General features: G+C 39.3%; 1 protein-coding gene across 3 annotated transcripts in view; it reads right to left on the reverse strand.

The window, feature by feature from the left end:
* mospd2 (motile sperm domain containing 2) overlaps positions 1 to 23,480 on the reverse strand; it is a 104,637-nt gene that overhangs the window by 16,870 nt on the left and 64,287 nt on the right. For all 3 annotated transcript variants that reach the window (XM_059968019.1, XM_059968021.1, XM_059968020.1), the window contains exons 10-12: positions 13,829 to 13,917; positions 5,986 to 6,082; positions 4,934 to 5,030 (exon numbers count right to left, since the gene is read on the reverse strand). In XM_059968019.1, the coding sequence (XP_059824002.1) occupies positions 4,934 to 5,030; positions 5,986 to 6,082; positions 13,829 to 13,917 (283 nt within the window). The remainder of the gene's footprint in view (positions 1 to 4,933; positions 5,031 to 5,985; positions 6,083 to 13,828; positions 13,918 to 23,480) is intronic.

Raw genomic sequence — 23,480 nt, forward strand, 5'->3', positions numbered from 1 at the left:
GTTACATTTGTTATCTTGCTGTTTGCATTACTGGATCAAAACTTTGCAATTCTTCATTAAAGCAGTAACGGCAAAATGCCTAGGCAGCCAACTTATTTCATTTAGTGGTCTAAATGACACAACATCACATTCTATGATATCAGCTAGTTCTTTCAGCTTTCCTTTTTTAACCTATAACCTACTGAATATTGCATACCCTACTCGTCACAGTTCTTCATTATTCTACATAACTGATACTTTTCTTGCCAACCATCATCTCATCCCCACCATACTTTCTAAACATAAAATTTGCCCCATCTGACGTAAACATTATCATCTTTTGAATATTACGATTGCTGTTGATATACTTTTATTGCTTCAACAATAGTGATACTGCCAAGTGCAGCTAGTTTCAAAATACGCCATAGTCCTATAGGGAGTTTCATTTTCTGGTAGAAACTTAAACACAAAATTAACATCTTCTGTATAGAAATGTCTGTACTTTCGTCAGCAATTTGTGCATGGAAAGCAGATTTCTGCAATTCTTCCACTGTCCGTTTTTTGAAGCATAAAGCTGGTGTACTCAACAAATTCAAACACATGGTCCTTGCTGCCCCAACTCTCTTGCATATTTACATATTAGGCCACAAGTTAATTAATTTCTTGCACTGAATGCATAGAAGCATTAATATTAATTGCTAAGAAAATGTTATCAATTACCATTTTGAGCATATTAAGAGTTAGACTTGCTTTGTGTATCTTGTTCCACTCTTACTTCATGCTCTTCCGCAGTTTCAGTTAACATGTGCAAAATTTACATTTGTTCTGGTTGTGTAATTTGTTTACTGCATCTATGAATTCTCTGATTAAGATGTCATTTTAAGTAATCTAACTTCCATTTTTCCCACGACTGAACTCTCCTCCAACTTTCAACTTCCACATAAGTGGTGCATAGAGCATTGTCAGTATATTGGCATATAAAAATATGGTCAATTTTTATTTTTGATTCAAAGAGGGCAGTTCAATAACCATAACTTCCAAATCTTGAAAAAACTTTGATCTTCAAAGCATTTAACTCTTCTGATTTTCTTTTCAACATTAACATGCTAAAAATAATTTTGAGAATACTAAAAATAATAATTTGAAAAATGTAGTAAATCAAAAAATATAATTTTAATAAATAACCAGTCTTGCAAACAATTTTATAATAAACTTTTACCTTGTTCAAACAATTCTTTAATTTAAAAGTTCTAAATAGATTATTTCTTTAATAGATTACTTTCAAAGAAATCTAGATTAGAAAACCAAAATAAAGAATTTTGCACATCAAACACAAGTAAACGATGTCACACAGTCAAAACAACTGAAAAGCAGAATGGCAAAAGTAAAATGTTTTGACTTGATGGTGTCAGATTCAACAGGTCAGCTGCTTATGAGAATGAACTACTGACTTCCATTCTGTGTTAATTGTTACAATTTGTAACAAAGCTGTAACTTCAAAACATTGATGCTCTAAAATGTATTGAAGTAAAGGTTATAGCACTTTTATTATTTGGAAACTATGGATTATATTCATTAACATAATTAGTTACATGGTATTTCAATTAGATTTCAAATTTATATATGCATAAAAATTATATTAACATAATATAGAAGAAAATCCCAGCTGTGTGTCAACAAAGGCTACGTGTGCTTGAGCATTTCAGTTATTGTACAGCTGCACATCCACACAGCTTAGAGGAACAGTGCTACATTCTCTTTAAATTTGGATTAAATACTCTAACAATGGGATAACACTTAAACATGGCATTTCAAACAAGAAATCAAATTTGTGACTGCATTCTAGCTCAATAATCTATGAAGGGCCAAGTTTGGAATTATTACATTCCTTGTGTTTAGCCTTATTAATGGCCTTCATTTCATAACTTGTGTTCCTTTGTTCAATCTGTCTCCATTAAACCACTGAAATGATAAGCTTGTTTACGATTTACCTCATGGCATCACTCTTCAACATGCTCTGCAACTTAAAAACCATTCAGTTTCCCTCTCTTTCCATTTGTAACATAGCAATAGTGATCTGAAATATTAACTCTTTCTCCTTTCACAAATCATGCTGAGTGCTTCTACCATTTTTATTTCATATTACCAGCACCTGATTTTTAAATATAGTTTTGGTAACTGACCAAAGGAACACCAGAATAATCAACAATATGCACACTGCATATTTAAAGTCCACTGATGAAACACCAAAGTATTTATATGAATTTCCAAAGATCAGACAAAATTGTTTATCTGAGTTCAGAGAAATTTTTAGTGTACATTTATGTAATTTACTAATGTTAAAATATTTTTATTAAACTTACAAAGTGAGCAAAAAAATATTCCTTTTGAATTAAGTTTATTAAATATTAACATATTTAAATGCCTATTCTAAAAACATTACACCTACTTTCACAAATGAGTTCTCAAAGCTAGGTTTAAAAAAAAGAAAACCATTTCAAAACGATGCATTGTTGTACTTTAATATTTAATGCTAAGATATTGCAAGGCTATTATTGGAACAAACATCTCATGATGTTTTGCTCTTCACTGAAGCATGAGAATTTCTACGAGCAGTTAAGAGCACTTTTTGTTGGATATAAGAAAAATATGTGATAAGGAAGCATAATTTGCAATAATTTTAATTTTACCTTAACCAAAGGCCCAGTGCTTAATAAAAACAAGTCCCTCACATGGTAAATGCTAGTTCTGGTAGTCATTAGGGGACATCACCATGGTTCAGAAAATCTTGATAGGAACAATCCTTAGAACAATATCATCTGCCAGTTAGAGTTGCAGTTCATAAATTACAATGATTTCCCAAATGCTCCATGAAAAGAAGCACTGATAGGAGAATTGCAGGACGATACAAAACAGAAATTAGAAGCTACTGTATAAAAACAATTGCTTCTGAAGAAAAAATTCTCAAAAGTTGTTACTTATCCTAGAACCTGATAGCAAACACCTTGGATTTGGATGGGAAATATTGGACATCGAGTTGAAACTGGAGCATTCAGAAGAAACCTGCGTGGTCACGGGGCGTACAGACCAACTCCTTATGGAGTGTGGCAGGGATTGGACCCAGATTGCTGGCAATGTAAAATCTTACACTGCTACGCTACCATGCCACCCATTTGGTTTCACCAGTGCAGAGGAGGCCACAGCGTGTACACCAAATGCTGTAGATCAGGATGGAAGAGGTGCAGGTGAACTTTTGCCTCATCGGGAAGAAATGTTTAGCTCCTGGGGGAGGTGACAGGAGAGGTGTTACACATTCTTCGGTGCCAGGGATTAGGAAGCGATGCAGGGAACGGGAAGGAATGAGAGGATAAAAGAGTCTCGTGAAGTAGAAGGTGGGGAAAATGAGAAAATGCATAGCAAAAAGAAAGGGGGGAGGTTATATGACTGGTTTTAGAATCCTACTAGAGCTGGCAGATGATGATGTGATAGATACAGGGGTGTGAAAGAAAGGACAATGGGAACTCTATTGCTGTTCTGCCTCCCTAGTACATGATCTCAACCTGAAATATTAATTTGTATCTTTTGCCCCACAGATGCTGCCTGAGCCAGAGGTCTTCCATCATTGCTTTTTTTAAAATTCGAGATTCAAGCATCTGCAATCTGTGGTTTCTTTCTAGTTAAGCTGTTTTATACAACTGTATTGCTTGCAATCATTTACTGTTACAAACAGGTGAACTGAAGGACTATCTCCAGTTACAGAAGCAATATCATTTTCTTTTATTTAAGATGAGAAGCATGAAAAGTAGAAGCAAATTTCATTTATTACTAACTTTTAAAACCCTCAAATCCAAATGTCAACACTAAATATATTTTTATTATTTTCTGCATGATCCTTCAGAGTTCAGGCAACATTCATACCAATTTCTGCTATTTGTTTGAAAACAGCCTAGTAAAGACATTTACATAGATCTTTCTTCCTTTTTCCACAAAAAAAGATCATTTTTTGATCTTTTCTTCTTGGAAAATTAACTAAATTGCTATTTTCAAATTACTGATGATATGTTTTCATTAGGAGGACAATAGAGTTGAGAGCTGAGACACATGAATAAAAGACTGCATTCAGCATTTATATATTCTGTAGCAATACAGTAAAACATGCTTCCTTTTTAAGATAAACTTCCACTACATGCGATATGAGCAGAAATTTTTTTTTAAACTAGCTGGACCAAGCAAAATGTATACTCAGTGGCCACTTTATCAGGAACACCTGCTCATTAATGCAAATATTTAAATCAGCCAATCACATGGCAACAATCCAATGCATAAAAGCATACAGACATGGTCAAGAGGTTCAGCTGATGTTCAGAACAAACATCAGAAGGGGAAAGAAATGTGATCTAATTGACTGATAATTTGATAAGAATTTGATAAGAATAATTGTTGGTGCCGTCATAATGATTGTGATTTGAACATCTCGGAAACTGATCTTCTGGGACTTTCATGCACAGCAGTCTCTAAAATTTACAGAGAATACTGCAAAAAGCAAATAAATAATTGAGTGAGTGGCAGACCTGTGGGCAAAAACGCCTCGCTATTCTGGGAGATCAGAGGAAAATGGGCAGACTGGTTCAAGTTGACAAGAAGGTAACAGTAACTCAAGTTATCAAGCATTGCAACAGTGGTGTGCAGAAGAGCATTTATGAATGCACAGGATGTCAAACCTTGAACAGATAAGCTACAGCAGAGTACCACACTGGGTTCCACTCCTGTACCTAATAAAGTGGCCACTAAGTGTATATGTTTAATAAGTTGAAATGCTGAGGGAAAGTATAAAAGTCAGATGGCTTAACGATTACTAAATATGCTTGCTTAAATTCACTGCATTACTAATTTTTTTTTTACATTTAGCAATGCGCTTGACAGAGAACAGTTAACATAAAAATAGCATTTTTACCTCCATGAAGTGATACCAAAATATCCATTGAAGTACCAGGTTCAAAGCTGCCATTACTGGGTTTCACTCTGTATTTATCAGGGGCTGTTGTTCTAACCTATATTTAAAAAAAAAACACAAAATAAGAACTTCAATATTAATCAGTTTTATTCCATTTTGGGAATCATGTCACAATCCTATCTAAAAGCATTTTAAAGATGTATTTAAAAAAATCTACACTTTAGGATGTAAAAACAAACATCAAAATAGAAATACAAGTTTCAAGCAATTACTACAAAAATTCAATACAGTAAACAAGCCTGCTCACTAATTGCTTGAATATACATGGAAAATATTCAGCCTGGTGTGGATGGTTAATGCTTAGAACAAACTACTTAGAACATCTTAGAGCAAACTACTGTGAATGATGAAGTATTCTTTGCCACTCCAAACTTCAGTATCAATATTCAATACAATGTTAAGTGAGCGCTTCATAGTAACATGAAAATCAGCAGCTTGCAGCTTAATACAGTCATGAAGTATTCAAAGTAGCAGCAGCTGGTGCAATCTTGTCATTCATAAATTAACAACTCCATTTTCTACATAATAGATAACCCTTAAAGTACTTAATTGGTCATGTCTTGCAAGAGGATATTGTGCAACAAGGTTGAACATAAACCACCTCCTGTGTGTCTGCACAGAATCATACATGTCAGGCTCCTCAATCAGCACCTCGACTCAACCAGCAAAAGTCCAATGAGAAACAGCAATGGCATAGAGGCACAATTTGGGAGTGGTCAGCCCCGGAGGTCTTTAACATTGACTCCAGATTCTGAAATCTCATGGCATCACATCAAAAATGGACAACAAACTTGTTGGACAACAAACAAACATTGCCCCAATGAATCAAGTATTATTTGTTCACCACGGAATGACAATAGGAAAACAACTTAAATCAAATCCATATTTCTTCTGACATAATTCAAGAACATTTGTTCTAATTACAGCTAACTTTCACAACTATACAACTTTTATTACATGATGGCAAACTGAATGATTATCAAACAACTTACCTTGAAAGCAACAGGGTTCCTCGTCACATTGGTCAAAACTATCAAACATTTTGTTTCTCCACTTTCTTTACAACCAAAGTGAATATCTTCAGCAGGACTGTTTCAAATAAAAAGAACTATTTAACACATGACTTGTTGAAAAAAGCACATATATTGTGTGAACACAGAAAGTTGGTTATATGAGCTAGCATTTGTAATGTTGCCCACAAAATTAACTTATCATGAATAACCCTTTAGGAAAGGGAATGTGTGCCTCTCTTACCCAGCATGACTTGTGTGACTCAAGATCAATATAAAATGTAGTTTAAGTTAAATGCCTTGAGCTGTGCTAAGAGAATCATAACTCAGTCTTCAAGTCCTTTTGACTTAACCTGGAGATTGGTACAGGTGAGGTGGGTTTGGCACTGGGAGTCTTCAAACTTGATTGTTCAAAGCCTCACTGCACTATACCAAATATGTACAAAGAAACCTTCTGATTACAACCCCTTGCTTTCTCTCAGCTAATGAATATGCATTCCTCAATCTTCAGAACAATTTTTGAGAAATGCATGAGTAGCAAAAAGGACAGAATGTATCTTCAATTGGTGAAATCTGATGTTCATCATTAATATAACTTAGCCAAGTCCTTAATATATAATTGCCATCCAAACTACCAGGAGAGAACAACATGACTGAACCTATCAACTCCTGTCTGAGAAGTACCCAAGAACACAAGAAATAGGAGCAGGAGTTGGCCATTTAGCTTGTTGAGCCTGCTCGCCATTCAATAAGATCATGGCTAATCTGGCCATGGATTCATCTCCACTTATCAGCCTTTTTCCCATAACCCTTAATGCAAAAATCTATCCAGCCTCGTCTTAACTATATTTACTAAGGTAGCTTCAACGGCTCATTGGGCAGAGGATTCCACAGATTCAACACTCTCTGGGAAAAGCAGCTCCTCCTCATCTCTGTCTTAAATCTATTCTCCTTAATCTTGAGGCTACGTTCCCTAGTTCTAGTCTCACCTACCGGTGAAAACAACTTTCCTGCCTCAATCCTATCTATCCCTTTCACAAGTTTATGTATTTCTATAGGATCTCCTCTCATTCTTCTGAATTCCAGTAATACAGTCCCAGGCGACTCAATCTCTCCTCATAGCGCAACCCCCTCATCTCTGGAATCAATCTAGCGAACTTTCTCTGCATGCAGTACTCCAGGTGTGGCCTCACCAGTGCCCTGTACAGTTGCAGCATAATCTCCCTGCTATTAAATTCAATTCATCTGGCAATGAAGGCCAACATTCCGTTTGCCTTCTTGATAGCCTGGTGCACCTGCAAACCAACCTTCTGTGATTAATGCACAAGCACACCCAAGTCCCTCTGCATAGCAACATGCTGCAAATTTTTAAACTATTTAAATAGTAATCTGCTCTTTCATGTTTTCCTTCCAAAGTGGATGACCTTACATTCATCAACATTGTACTCCATCAGTCAGACCCTCGCCCACTCACTTAAACTATTTATATTTCTTTTTAGATTCTCCCCATCTTCTATAAAATTTGCTTTTCCACTCAATTTAGTATAATTAAACTTAGGCACACTATACTCGGGCCCCTCTTCCAGATCATTAATGTATTTCGTGAGCAATTGCGGGCCCTGCGGCACACCACTCATCATTGATTGCCAACCAGAGTAACAGATGTATCCCAACTCTCTACTCTCTATTAGTTAGACAATCCTCTATTCATGCTAATACATCACCCCTAACTCTATGCAACCTTATTTAATGGATAAGTCTTTTATGCTGCACCTTATTGAATGCCTTCTGGAAATCCAAGTAAATAACGTCCATGTTTCCCTCTATTAACTGTGCTTGTTACATCCTCAAAGAACTCCAGTAAGTTTGACAAACAGGACCTGCCTTTGCTGGATCCATGCTGCATCTACCTGATGGATCCATTTCTTTACAGATGCTTCACCATTTCTTCTTTAACAGCTTCAAGCAGTTTCCTAACTACAGATGTTACACTAACTGGCCTATAGTTACCTGCATTTTGCCTACATCTTTTTTTGAACAGTGGTGTGACATTCACCATCTTCAAATCCACTGGGGCCTACCCAAAGTCCAGAGAAATTTGGTAAATTATCACCAAAGCTTCTACCATTTCTTTCAGTACCCTGGGATGCATTCCATCAGGACCACTGTTTATCTTCAAACCCACACGTTTATTTAGCACTACCTCTTTTGTGATAGCTATTGTATCGATGTCCTCACCTCTCATTGCATCTATAACATCTTTCTTTGGTATGTTAGACGTGTCCGCCACCGTGAAGACTGATACAAGATAGTCATTCAAAGCCTCTGCCATTTCCTCATTACCCAGTATCAATTCCCCCTTCTTCTCCTCCAAGGGACCTACATTCACTTTAGCCACCCTGTTTTGCTTTATATAATTATAAAAACCTTTACCATCTGTTTTTATATTTTGTGCTAGTTTATTTTCATAATCTAGCTTCCCTTTCTTTATTGCTTGCTTAGTGGTACGTTGTTGTTTTTTAAAGTTTTCCCAATCTCCCAGTTTCCTACTACTCTTGGCTACTTTGCATGCATGAGCTTTTAGTCTGATGCCTTCTTTTATTTCCTTAGTTATCCAAGGCTGGCTTTTCCCATCCTTACTGTCCTTGCTTTTGACTGGAATATGCCTTTGTTGAGCACCATGAAAAATCACTTTGAAAGTCTTCCACTGTTCCACCATCCCCACCATATAGCCTGTGTTTTCAGTCTATAACAGCCAAATCCTCCTTCATCCATTCCAGTCTCCATTGTTTAGGCATAATCTACTGGTTTTAGAGCAAACTATTGCATCCTCCATTTGAGAGGATGAGAAACTCAATCATACTGTGATCACTCTTTCCAAGAGGGTCACTAACTACAAGATCACTATTTTTACTTGTCTCATTGTGTGCAACCAGATCTAAGATAGCACATTCCCTTGTAGGTTTAGGAACATGCTGTTCAGGAAAGCCATCACAGATGCACTTGGTGAGGTCCTCCTCGAGACTACCTCGATCAACTTGAATCACCCAATCTATGTGCAAGCTGAAGTTCCCATGATGACTGCTGTTCATTCTTACGTGCCTCTGATATTTCTCTGTTTATTGCCTGTGCTGCCACTGTAATGTTATTGTTCAGTGGTCAATAGACAACTCCCACCAGTGATTTTTTTCCCCTTTGCTATTCCTAATCACTACCCGGGTGGATTCAACATTCTGTTCTTTAGAACTTACTCACTATTGCCCTGATCTCATCTTTAATTAAGAGTGCTATTCCACCTGCCTATCCTTCTGTATTACCTGCTATCCTTGGATATTTAATTTCCAATCCTGTCTACCCTGCAACCATATCTGCCTTGTACTGATTTGTGCCTCAAGTTCACTGATCTTGTTTAAAAAACTACCAGCATTAAAATAAAGTGTCCTTACACTCATTTTGCTTTTAAAATCTTATCTTTTACTTCTTTGCACTTGACTTTCCTTCACTCAGCTCTTTTCTTTTTTTTAATCTTTTGCTTTTTCTTTACCTTTATCCATACTTTACTTCTCCAATCTGTTGAACCCATTCCCCTACTATTTAGTTTAAACCTCTATCCATAGCCCTAGTTATGCAATTTGCTAGGATCCAGGTCCATCACGATTCAGGTGGAGCCTGTCCCACTGGTACAGCTCCCTCCTTCCCCAATACTAGTGCCAATTTCCCATGAGGAGCAGATAGGAAGACAGATTCTGAAAAGGTGCAATAATAACAGGGTTGTTTTGGTGAGAGATTTTAATTCCCCAAATATCAATTGGTATCTCTCTAGAGATACCAATTGATAGGGTTTAGATGGGGTGGAGTTTGTTAGGTGTGTTCAGGAAGGTTTCTTAACACAATATGTAGATAAGCCTACAAGAGGAGAGGCTGTATTTGATCTGGTATTGGGAAATGAACCTGGTCAGGTGTCAGATCTCTCAGTAGGAGAGCATTTTGGAGACAGTGATCACAATTTTATCTCCTTTACAATAGCATTGGAGAGGGATAGGAACACACGTTAGGAAAGCGCTTAATTCGAGTAAGGGGAAATATGAGGCCAACAGGCAGGAACTTGGAAGCATAAATTGGAAATAGAAGTACTAAGTACTCAGGGAAACAAACAGAAGAAACGTAATAAATATCAGGGGATATTGTTTGGGGTTCTGCGTAGATACGTTCCAATGAGACGGAAAGGATGGTAGGGTACAGGAATCGTGGTGTACAAAGGCAGTTGTAAATCTAGTCAAGAAGAAAAGAGGTAATAAAAAACTAGGTAATGATAGATATCTCAAAGATTATAAGGGTAGGAGGAAGGACCCTAAGCATGAAATTAGGACAGCCAGAAGGGGCCATGAGAAGGCCTTGGCAGACAGGATTAAGGAAAACCCCAGGGCACTCTACAAGTATGTGAAGCGCAAGAGGATAAGGTGTGAGAGATTAGGACCAATCTAATGTGACAGTGGAAAAGTGTGTATGGAACCAGAGGAGATAGCAGATGTACTTAATGAGTACTTTGCTTTAGTATTCACTACAGAAAAGGATCTTGGTGATTGTAGGGACGACTTACAGTGGACTTAAAAGATTGAGCACGTAGATATTAAGGAGCTTTTGGAAAGCATCATGTTGGATAAGTCACTGGGACCAGAAGAGATGTACCTTAGGCAAGGTATCTTGCGGGAGGCAAGGGAGGAGATTGCTGAGCCTCTGGCGATGATCTTAGCATCATCAATGGGGACGGGAGAGGTTCTGGAGGACTGGAGGATTGTGGACGTTGTTCCCTTATTCAAGAAATGGGTATACAGATAGCACAGGAAAACAGTGATTCTTACTGCAGTGGTTGGTAAGTTGATGGATGACCTGATAGAGGTGTATAAGATGATGAGAGGCATTGATCATGTGGATAGACAGAGGCTTTTTCCGAGGGCTGAAATGGCTAGCATGAGAGGGCACAGTTTTAAGGTGCTTGGAAGTAGGTACAGAGGAGATATCAAGGACAAATTTTTTTATCTTTTTTTTTTAAAACAGAGAGTGGTGAGAACATGGAATGTGCTGCTGGCGAAGGTGGAGCCGGAAACAATAGGGTCTTTTAAGAGACTCGTGGATAGGTACATGGAACTTAGAAAAATAGAGGGCTATGGGTAACCCTAGGTAATTTCTACGGTAAGGACATGTTCAGCACAGCTTTGTGGGCTGAAGTGCCTGTATTGTGCTGTAGGCTTTCTATGTTTCTATGAATTCAAATCCATTTCTCCCACACCAATCCTTGAGACACGCATTTAACTCTCTAATCTTCTTGACCCTGTGCCAATTTGCACATGGCTCAGATAGTAATCCAGAGATAACCACCTTTTTGGTTCTGCTTTTTATATTAGTCCTGAGCTGTTCAAATTCCTTTAGCAGAACCTCTTTCCACATTCTACCCATGTCATGGTATCCTCATGTACCACAACAACCGGATCTTTCCAGTCTCACTGCAAATTCCTCTGCAGGTCAGATAAGATGTACTGAACCTGGGTACCAGGCAGGCAACACAGCATTTGGGACACTCTATCCTAGTGATAGAGAACTCTGTCTATTCCCCTGACTATGCTATCCCCAATTACCTCTATATTTCTCTTCCCTTCCCCCCTCTTGAATGGCTCCCTGAACTATGGTGCCACAATTAGGATGCTTATCCTTCCTACAGCCCCCCAAAGTCATCCACATGGAGCAGAAATCTCAGACCTGTTGGGCAAGTTCAAGGGCTGAGGCTCCTCCAGCATTGTCTCTTGAATCCCACTACCCACCTCTCTCACAGTCACTCTCTCTTGCCCCCAACTTGGCAAGAAGTGTTTGGATCTGCTCCAATTTGCCTACCGGACCACCAGGTCACAGCAGATACCAAGTCATTGACTCTTCACTCAACCTTGGAACATCAGGACAGCAAAGATGCATATATCAGGATGCTTTTTATCGATAACAGCTCAGCGTTCAATACCATCATCCCTCCAATAATAATCGATGAGCTTCAAGATGTTGGCCTCGATACCTCCTTGTGTAATTGGATTCTCGACTTCCTCACTTCGGATTGGCAACATCTCTGATCTCCATCAGCAGAAATGCATCACAAGCCCCCTGCTCTACTCTACTATGTGGTTAAACACAGCTCCAATGCCATATTCAAGTTTGTTGACAACATCATTGTTGTAGGCTGAATCAAAGGTGGCGATGAATCAGTATTCACTGAGACTGAAAGTCTGGCTGAGTGGTGCCACAACAACCTCTTACTCAGAAAGACCAAGGAGCTGATTATTGACTTCAGGAGAAGGAAACAAGAGGTCCACAAGCCAGTCCTCATCGGAGGACCAAAGATGGAAGGGGTCAGAAACTTTAAATTCCTCAGTGTTATTATTCTGGAGGATGTGTCTGCCCTGGGCCCACTACGCAACTGTAATTACGAAGTAAAGGAATGCCCTCTGCTTCCTTAGGAACTTGTGAAGATTTGGCAAGATATCTAAAACACAGACATGCTTCTATAGATGTGTAGTGGACAGTATATTGACTAGCAGCATCACAGCCTGGTACAGAAATACCAAAGCCCTTGAACAGAAAATCCTGCTAAAAGTAGGATTCTGAGTGGAGCTATGATGACACCAAATGGCTGCTTCCCTGTGGAAACAGCTTAACTTCCTCTCTTTAATGTCTTTTCTCTCACCCTTTCCAAGGCGGCTAGGGGTCTGTTGAGGTCTGTGATCTGCAACAGCACTCAAACTGCAGCTTTTCACTGTGGATAAGTTTCTGCTCCTGGAGCTCACCGACCAACCGCTTTCCAACGTTCTCCAGCAGCAGCCTAGAATATGGGCATCTCCCCTGTGCAGTCCTGTGAACAACTGATTCTAGGCAGGTACTGCTGACTGAGGCGTCGCAGAAGGAACAGCAGCATTTTGTGGCAGTGGATGCTATGGAAAGATGGTCTCTTTAGTCGAGTGATCGCTCTTTCTCTCTCTCTGTCTGATGGTGAGGAGAGTTTTCTGCCAATTCTCTGACAGCAACGAGGGGGAGAGACAAAGACAGGGACACACAGTCACATGCAGACACCTTCCTCCTGCAGCAGTGAGCAAGAGGCTGGTAGACTGTACTGAATACTTGGCCACCCTCCACACGCGCCTTGACAATTTCAATCTTCCTCAGTGCTTCAGTCAGCAAAATTGGTGAGAAATGGAGTCGATCATAGGCCCAAAACCCATATCCAGGCTTCCTGCATACATTGCTTGCAGCTTCATGGAACCCTCTCAGAAACCGCAAAGCCCCAGTTAGATAGCTCAACTGTCCCAAACATACACCAGCAGAACGTAGATCACAGGCTCCACCAGTAGCAGAGCCACATTTGAAATAAAAGGAAGACACAAAAGAAGTGAAAGGAGTAGCTTTAAAAGCCGTCTTGAGGGTGTCAGCTTTGGTAGCGTTACTCGCTGGCATAATCTTCCCCTTGATCCTCCCTATTCTGCTGAAATTACCAAACCATCCCCTTCTCTGTGCTGTTTAGATGCTGCCTATAATTATAAACGCCAACATTTTCTTTGCCATTTTCCTGTTTTAATTAAGTTTTAAAAGGGCCTTAAAACAAAAAACAATTCAGAATATAGATATTCAATTACCATTAAACCAGTGACAGCCAAATTCCAACCAGAAATACAATTAATCAAATATCTGACAGTTCTGATCTAATCACTATAAATAATTGCCTTGATTGCATGCTATTTAGTTTGATATTGAGTATATGACAAGAGATGTGTGAACGTAACCAATGTACCTTATATGCAGCAATGATCCTCTAAACATAGTTTGTGGTTTCTTAACTGATTTAGACTTCATATCTGATCGATCAATTTCAAAGGTGACCTGCATGTAAAAAAAAATCATTAACTAAAGAGAAAAATGATATTCAATTTAGATCTATTTCCATATGAAAAAAAACAATAGACATGCAGACTTCTGGATGAATTTAGAGTATAATGTATCTGAGTGAAAAAAATTCCACAATGCAGCTATTGCCATCAGCAACATCTGTACATGCTGAATATCTTGAAATCACACATTACAAGCTTATGTATTCAGATTATATAACTGGAAAGAAAGCCATCCTGGAGGTACTGGATTTGTAATGCATTTAATATTTGAAATGAGATAAAAAGACACTCATACATCCCAAACCTATTAGTTCTGTATCATATAACAGATCACGAGCACAAGAGGAGGTAGGTATTGCCCAGCTGACCTGAGTTGAACAACAAATTACACTGGATTTTTACTGGCTTTGTTGCATCTTAACTCTATGGCATAAAATAGGTATTAATAATCAATGAAAAGGGTGTATTGTGCACTGGTCCTTACTGTGATTTTTTTCACCTCCATATATAATTTTCTAAAGTCGTCAGGAACATTGGTTAAGAAAATTTCATAAAAAGGGGTGGATAAGATAATGTTGTGTAATTTCTGGTAGTTCTCCTAGATGATATATACCAAGAGGACCTTGATGTTTGTGAGGACACCGTAAAACAGGCTTGCATGCTAGAACATGTCAACATTAAGAAAGAGGACACACTGGAACTTTTGGAAAACATTAGGATAGACAAGTCCCTGAGACTGGATGGGGTATACACCAGGAAGTGAGGGAAGAGATTGTTCGCCTTTGGTGATAATCTTTGCATCCTCATTTACAACAGGAACAGTACCAGATGATTGGAGGGTGACAAATGTTATTCCTTTATTCAAGAAAGTGTATAGGGAAAACCCTGGGAATTGTAGACCAGGGTGTGATACTTCTGTGATGGGCAAATTATTGAAGAAGATTCTAAGAGACAGGATGTACAAGTATTTGGAGAAGCATCGTCTGATTAGGGATAGTCGGCATGACATTGTGAGGGACTGTTCATGTCTCAAGACCCTGATTGACTTCAAGGAAGTAACAAAACAAATTGAAGAAGGTAGAGCAGTGGACACAATATATATGGATTTCAGTAAGGCTTTTAATAAGGTTCCCCATATTAAGGTCATTCAGAAAGTTAGGAGGTATTGGATCCAGGGAAATTGTCTATGTGGATTCAGAACTGGCTTGCCCATAGAAGACAGAAGGTGGTTGTAAATGGAGGTCAGTGATCAGCAGTGCTCTGCAGGGAACTGACGTGGGAACCCTGCTCTTTGTGATTTTTATAAATAACTTAGATGAGAAGGTAGAAGGCTGGATTAGTAAGCTTACAAATGACCCAAGGGTTGGTGGAGTTGTGGATAGTGCAGAAGGCTTTTCTTAGGTTACAACGGGACACTGGCAAGAAGCAAAACTGTGCTGAGAAACAGAAGATGGTGTTGAACCCAGAAAAGTGTGAAATGATTCACTTTGGAAGGCCAAACTTGAAGGCAGAATACGTGGCTAATGGGTTCTTAAGTGTGAAGGGACAAAAGGATCTTGGAGGTCCATGTCCATAAATCACTTTGAGGTTGCCACACAAGTTGATAGGATGGTTAATAAGGTAAACAATGTGTTGGCCATCATTAGATGGGGAAATGAGTTCAGGTGGCATGACACAATGTTGCAACTCTGTAAAATTTCAGTTAGACCACACTTCATTTCTGGTCACCTCAATACAGGATGTAGAAGCTGTAGAGGGTGCAGAAATTTACCAGGATGCTGCCTGGATCAGAGTGCAAATCTTACGAGGATTGGTGAATGAGCTAAAGCTTTTCTCTCTGGAGAAAAGGAGAATGAGAGGCGACTTAGTAGATAAGAGACAGATCAAGAGGGCAGTCAGAGGCTTTTTCCCCGGGGCAGAAATAAATAAAATGTGGGGTCATAAATTTAAGGTGATTGGAGGAAAGTATAAAGAGGATGTCAGAGTTAAGTTCTTTACACAGAGCGGTGGGTGCATGGAATGTGCTGCCAGGGGGGTGGCTGCAGCAGACACATTAGGGCATAGGTGTCAAACTCAAGGCCCGTGGGCCATATCCGGCCCGCGAGATCATTTTAGATAGATCTATTATTTTAATTAATGGCCCAGCGATATGAAGCCTATGATTGTAAGTTAATACCAATCATAAAAATAATGCTTGCTCAGCAGTCTTCTTCATAAGAAATGTAATTTGTGAAGTGAAACTCTTTGTAGTTGTAGCACAGACTGAGACACATGAGAACAGGCTGAAAAAACGGAGGCAAAGAAAGCTGCGTTCACACGCGCCCGACTGATCCGGCCCGCATGAAGCTGCATTTTGCCCAATCTGGCCCGTGACCTAAAATGAGTTTGACACCCCTGTATTAGGGACATTTAAGAAACTCTTGGATAGGCATATGGATGATAGAAAAATAGAGGGCTACATAGGAGGGAGAGAATAGATCGACCTTAAAGTAGGTTTATAAGCTCGGTCCAACACAGTGGGCCGTAAGTTCTATACTGGATGCAGTGTTCTATGTTCTAAATGACATGGCCCAGGAAGATTAATAAAATCAAAAAAGATGTGACAAAAGACTCAGAAAAAGTATACACGACAAACTGTAAATGTATCTAGATGGAATGGGGTGGGGAAAGAAGAGAGAACATCTGGGGCAGGTGGGGTCTTTGATTACATTGGCCACTTTACCAAAATAATGAGAAGTGTAGATAGAGTTCATGGAGGGAAAGCTGGTTTCCATGATGTGCTGAGCACAAATCACTGCAGGATTTTTTGAAGTCTCATGGACAGTTGTTACCAAACCAAGCTGTGATGCCCTCATAGGATACTTTCTATGGTGTATCCATAAAAATTGGCAAAGGTTAAAAGGGACATGCCAAATTTCTTAAGCCTTCTGAGAAACTAGAGTTACTGGTACACTTTTTTGGCCACGGTGTCTATGTGGTTGGACCAGGAAAGGCTAGCGATGATCTTCACTTCTTGGAACTTGAAGCTCTGAAATCCTTACTTCAGCACCATTAATATTAACAGCAGCAGGTGTGGTGCCTTTTTATTATCAATGACCAGTTATTTTGTTTTGATGGCATTGAAGGGAAGTTTATTGTCATGACAGCATGCAACTAGGCTTCTTATCTCTTTCAGATACTCCAACTAGTTGTTAGCTGACATTTGACCCACTTTGGCTGTGTTATCTACAAACTTGTACATGAAATCAAAGCAGAACCTGGTAGGGGGCTGAGGATACATCCATGTAAGAGGCAGTACTAAGGATAATTATTCAAAAGTTCAGAGTTCAAAGTATATTTATTATCAACGTATACTAGAGGTTGACCACTGATTTTTCACAAACGGATTGTTCAGCACCTCTTTTAATATGGATGAAATTACGAGACGTAGTTTACTAGGCAGCCACCAGATGGCACTGTGTGTAGAGCATGCAGTGTCATCAGTGGCAACACTTGACAAAAGCGCACTATTTTTATTGTTTACTTTGCACTTGTTGGTGGTGGTACCAATATTTTGAGCTTATTTTACAGAAATTTAACCCTAGCTATGGCTTCAAAGACAAGCACAAGTACCAGTATTGGTGTCAAACATAAACACCTGTCCATATCAATCCAAGAGAAGGTCGAAATGTTGAAAAAATTGGACCAAGGTGTTTCTGTGTGTAAGCTGTGTAACTTGTACGGTATTGATTCGTCAACTGTATATGATATAAAGCACCGAAGGAAAAAAATTGCAATGCTATGTAAACAATGATTTGCTAAAGCAAATGAGCATTATAAAAACTATGAAAGTTGGTAAAAGAATTAAGTGTAATCGAGTGATGATTGAATGATTTCGCCAGCGTTGGAGTAATGGTGTTGACTTGTAGGGCAGTATGATAATGAACTGTTCCATAAGCTGTTCCATAAAGAACTTAAATTAGACTATGCATGCAACTATAGTGAAGGATGGCTTCAAAGGTTTAAGAAATGCCATGGAATTTCCTGGCATAAAGTGTGTGGAGAAAAATGGTCTGCAAACCACAAAGAAGCTAACAAGTACGTGAATGAATTTAAGAAGCCCATAGCTGATGAAAACCTCAGTCCTACGCAGATGAAACTGCATTACACTGGTGCTGCACACCTAGGAAAACATTAGCAATAGAAGACGAAGAAAATCCCACATGATTCAAACAATATAAGGACAGAGTTACCATTTTGGGGTGCTCCAACACAGCAGGTACTCACGGATGTAAACCACCGGTGACTGGTAAAAGTAAATTCCCTAGGGCCTTGAAAGGTGTTAAAATTTTTGTGCCAGAAGCCAGAGCTCATTGCCCATAAGGAGGGCTACTCGAAGATTGCAAAAACTCTTACTTCTGATAACTGTTCAGCTCACTCCAAATCTAAACTCCTGTATAAGAATAATGATTTTACAGTGTATTTACTACCAAACTGTACACTACTTATCCAAACAAAAGCCCAAGGAACATTGCACTCTCTAAAGGCCAAGTATCGCTCACTTTTCATTGAATGTCTGTTAGATGAGGTGAATGCTGGCAATTCTGTGGGTATTTATTAAAGAATTTAACATGAAGGATGTTCCTTGGTTCAACTGCTTGAGGGTGGGAGAAGGTAGAACCATCAACACTAAACAATGGCTGGCATAAGTAGTGGCCTGCCTTGATGTTTCATAATGTGCCTGAAGAAAAGTTTGATGATTTTACAGGATTTTGTTCCTGATTTGCTTGCATATGCAAAAAAAAGTGTCACACAACTAGCTTTCAAAGATATAGTAAATATTATAAATGAAGAAAATCTACGCGAGTAGATGATTGCCGATGATGAAACAGGGTTTGTGGATCACCTTACAGACTCAGAAGTTATAGACAGTGTTCTGAATGCTGACAAAAACACTGCAAGTGATGAATGTAGCGATGATGATGAAACAGATGAAACAAGATTAATTATGGACAAATTGAGTTGTTGGATGATTTAGTCAAAGGATTAGAGAAAGGTATCTTTATGATGAAGCACGTTAAGTAATTTTTATTAAATGCAAGAAAAATTACACAGGGAGAGATCAAAACGCATGAAGCAACTTCACCTAGATGTTTAAAAAGATAACCGAGAAGCAACATTCCTTGTAAACACAGTAATTTACATTTAATTTTTGTTTAATTAATAATCCTTTTTGAGATTCCAGAGTCCATTTTTGCATTATTGCATGACCTCTTTTAATCTGGCAAGGCTCAGGAACTGAGGATGCTGAAAAATTGGTGGTCAACCTGTATCTACACACTTGTGATTCATCTTGCAGGCAGCCACAAAAACAAAGAAACACTATGGAGCCCATTAAAAAGAACTCCACACAACAAAGACTGTCAAACACCCAAAATTTTAAAAAAGAGCAAATTGTGCAAACAACAAAAAAATAAACAATTAGCACACAAAACATGAACTGCAGAGTCCCCGAAAGTAAGTCCACAGCCATGGAGCCAGTTCAGCACTGAATTAAGTGAAGCCAGATGGCTGCAGAATCAGCTCAGCACTGAGGCTAGTAACCCTCGCAGAGCAATGAGCTGACCACTGCTTTGTCCTTCACCCTCGCAATTGACGCCTTGATCTTTTACATCGGCCTCAGCACTTAAACTGGCCAAACACTGGCACACTTTTTGCTCTCAGGCTTGGCCGCAAGTCCGTTCCAGCAACAGCCACCACAGCTATACCTGCACCCTCAAGAGCACAGTTCACTGAATCCTTCAAGATACCGCAAAAAACGCCAGGTTGTACAGGTGTTGCTGGCTATCCTTATTGATAGTGGCCTGTTGTTCACAATGTCAAGGACCCAAATGCCAAGGGATGACTCAAGTCCCAGGATGAGGATATTGGAGGTGAGTTTGCTTGGAATTATAGTATTGAAGGCAGAGTTGTATTAAGTAAATTATAGTCTAAGATAGAGATCTTTACTGACCAACTGCTGTAGAGATGAGTGTAGGACCAAAAGATCCACTGTGGATCTGTTTTGATGGTAATAACAATTGCAGTGGGTCTAGACTCTTCAGGAGGTTGTAGCTGATGTTTGCCATGACCAGTGTCATGCTGATGGTAGATGTCAGAGCCACTGGCCTGGAGTCGTTTAGGCACATTACATTTTTTTTAATGTATCAGGATGGTGGTCCTCAAAGCAGGTGGGCATCCAAGATTGAAATAAGGTTAAAAAAATGCATACAAAAACTCCAACCAGCTCACCTTCTGGTCTATTTTTATGTAATAAAATGAAAATCTCTCAACCATCAGGCTCTTGAACAAAAGGGGGTAACTACACTCAATCTATTTCTGGTGTTCCCACAACCAATGGTCTCACTTTAAGAACTCTAACTTGTTATTTCATGCTCTCTTTATTATTTATTGCTATTTATTTATATGTGTACTTGCATAGTTTATTGTTTGTTGATCCTGTTTATAGTTACTGTTCTATAGATTTGCTACATATACCTGCTGGAAAAAGAATCTCAGGGTAGTATGTGGTGACATGTATTAACTCTGATAAACTTTAGAAACATAGAAAACCTACAACACAATACAGGCCCTTTGATCCACAAAGCTGTGCCGAAAATGTCCTTTATTATCTAGGGTTGCCCATAGCCCTCTATTTTTCTGAACTCTATATGTGTGTTCAGGAGTCTCTTAAAAGACCCTATCATATCTGTCTCCACCACCGTCCCCGGCAGCCTATTCCACGCACTCACCACCCTCTGTGCAAAAAACTTACCCCTGACATCTTCTCTGTACCTACTCCCCAGCACCTTAAAACTATGCCCATTCGTGTTAGCCATTTCAGCTCTGTTCACTCAACCACTGAACCACTTACTTTGAACTTTGAAATTCCTTTCTACTTCAATGGCCTTAAACAGCTGTCTCTCTACAAGTCCTCTACTTTAAAATATTCTTTCAAAGATTCTAAATTCATTAATATAGTTAACTTATATATTTTTGGAACTTACCATGAATACTTCAACATTCTAGAAATGAATACTGTAAAAATTTCAGGACCAGTAACTCCTTCCAGTACTGGAGAACCCAAAACAGAGTCCAAGAGCTTTCATCAGATCATTTATCAATAATTCTAGCACTGCCAAGATTGCTATCACAGTATTCTTAATTTTTTTAAACCTGCTTATAAAGCTTCAATAAGATAAATCTCTCCTTCGGGCAAGATGGCAATGCTCTCAAACATAGTGACTTCTACAGGGCCAACCAAAAGTATTATTGTCTTCTTTTTAAAAACTTATTTTGTGTGATCGCAAGCCCCTGCTGGATATTAAGAACTTAAGTACTACCCCATCAGCAAGTTCCTCGTTGGCGGAGAAACTGATAAGGCTGGACTTAGTGCAGACCGTGACGTTGCCTGTGACAGAAGCATGGAGGTGTGCAGTCTAATAGCGAGTAATCGTCTAAGTTGTTTAGTTGCCTGTTGGACATTGGTGGAGTCCAAAGCAACAAGACTAGTTCTTTGGTTTATTGGTGAACAGCGAGGCCGATGGCGAGGGAGTTTTGTGGCCTCAGTCATAGCGAGGACTAAGTTTCAAGCTGCAGTATCGCTTGTTTACAGCCACCCAGGGAGAGGCATCACAGTTGGATGCTCCACCAGAGCGCTGGAGTGCCTCTCCATATTCGCTCAGCAGAAGATAAACTGCATTGTGTTCAACTGCAGACTGCTTCAACATGCATGGACTCAGGGACGTGGACTATATTTTTTGTTATGTGACTGTTTTATGTGCTTACTATCTTATATGTGCCTTGTGCTGTGTACAACTTTTGGTATTGTGTTTTGCATCTTGGCCCCAGAGTAACACTATTTCGATTGGCTGTATTCTTGGGTATTCATGTATGATTGAGTAACAATTAAACGTGAACTTCACCTCGGATAAATAAAACTCACTTTCTTCCTTTGGAGATCTGGAGATCCATTAAGAACATATTTGGTGCTCTCCTACTCAAATTCAAGTTGGGTGACTTCATACCTAAAGAATTTGTAGCCCAAAATCAAGTCATTACCAGCTTGGATTTAAAGGAATCAGAGAGGTGTGTCCAATGATAAATCTACCATTTCTTGTAACTTCATTTGCTGTCAAAGTTTACTAGCCTCTACCTTGACTTTTTCTTCTATGTTTCTCAAAGTACTAGAGACTTATTGCACATTTTAAAAAATGTGAAATGGAATAATACTCATTTACAAGTCAGGAACCTTGCTACTGCTTGTTGCAGTCTTGCTTAAATGTGTCTTTAATAGCACTACAATCCTCTTAGGCATTATTTGGTTTTATTTTGAGTCACCAAAAAGTTCTTCACATTGTTCATTTCATCTCAATATTTTTTGTTTCCTTTTGTTGCTTTGGTAACTTGCTCAATTTGCTTATTTGTCCTCACATGTCCTGATGAAGGGTCTCAGCCCAAAATATCAACTGTTTATTCATTTCCATAGACGCTGCATGACTTACTGGGTTCCTCCAGCGTTTTGTGTTGCTCTGGATTTCCAGCATCTACAGACTTTCTTATGTTCATGTTTAATTATTTTTATCTGCCTCAGACTTTTTCATGGTTACTACTGCTTAACCACACCTTATCTTTTCAAAAAAAAAAGGGGATTAGACTTCAATCTTTTTCTGAATTTCCAAAGCCCTTGAGTATAACTAAAGACATTAAAATATCAAACACAGGGAAATCTGCAGATGCTGGAAATTCAAACAACATACACAAAATGCTGGTGGAACACAGCAGGCCAGGCAGCATCTATAGGGAGAAGCACTGTCGATGTTTCAGGCCGAGACCCTTCATCAGGACTAACTGAAAGGAAAGATACTAAGATTTGAAAGTAGGAGGGGGAGGGCGAAATGTGAAATGACAGGAGAAGACTGGAGGGGGTGGGATGAAGCTAAGAGCTGGAAAGGTGATTGGCAAAAGTGATATAGAGCTGGAGAAGGGAAATGATCATGGAACTGGAGGCCTAAAGAGAAAGAGGGAGAGGGGAGCACCAGAGGGAGATGGAGAACAGGCCTCGTAATGGGCAGAGAGAGAGAAAAAAAAACAAACAACTAAATATGTCAGGGATGGGGTAAGAAGGGGAGGAGGGGCATTAACAGAAGTTAGAGAAGTCAATGTTCATGCCATCAGGTTGCAGGCTACCCAGCCGGTATATAAGGTGTTGTTCCTCCAACCTGAGTGTGGCTTCACCTTGACAGTAGAGGAGGCCATGGATAGACATATCAGAATGGGAATGGGACGTGGAATTAATGTGTATGGCCACTGGGAGATTCTACTTTCTCTGGTGGACAGAGCGTTGGTGTTCAGCGAAAAGGTCTCCCAGCCTGCATCGGGTCTCACCAACATATAAAAGGCCACACCAGGAGCACCGGACGTAGTATACCACACCAGCTGACTCACCGGTGAAGTGTCGCCTCATCTGGAAGGACTGCCTGGGGCCCTGAATGGTGGTGAGGGAGGAAGTGTAAGGGCAGGTGTAGCACTTGTTCC

Source organism: Hypanus sabinus, chromosome 4 (genome assembly GCF_030144855.1).
Source record: "Hypanus sabinus isolate sHypSab1 chromosome 4, sHypSab1.hap1, whole genome shotgun sequence".
Lineage (NCBI taxonomy): Eukaryota > Metazoa > Chordata > Chondrichthyes > Myliobatiformes > Dasyatidae > Hypanus > Hypanus sabinus.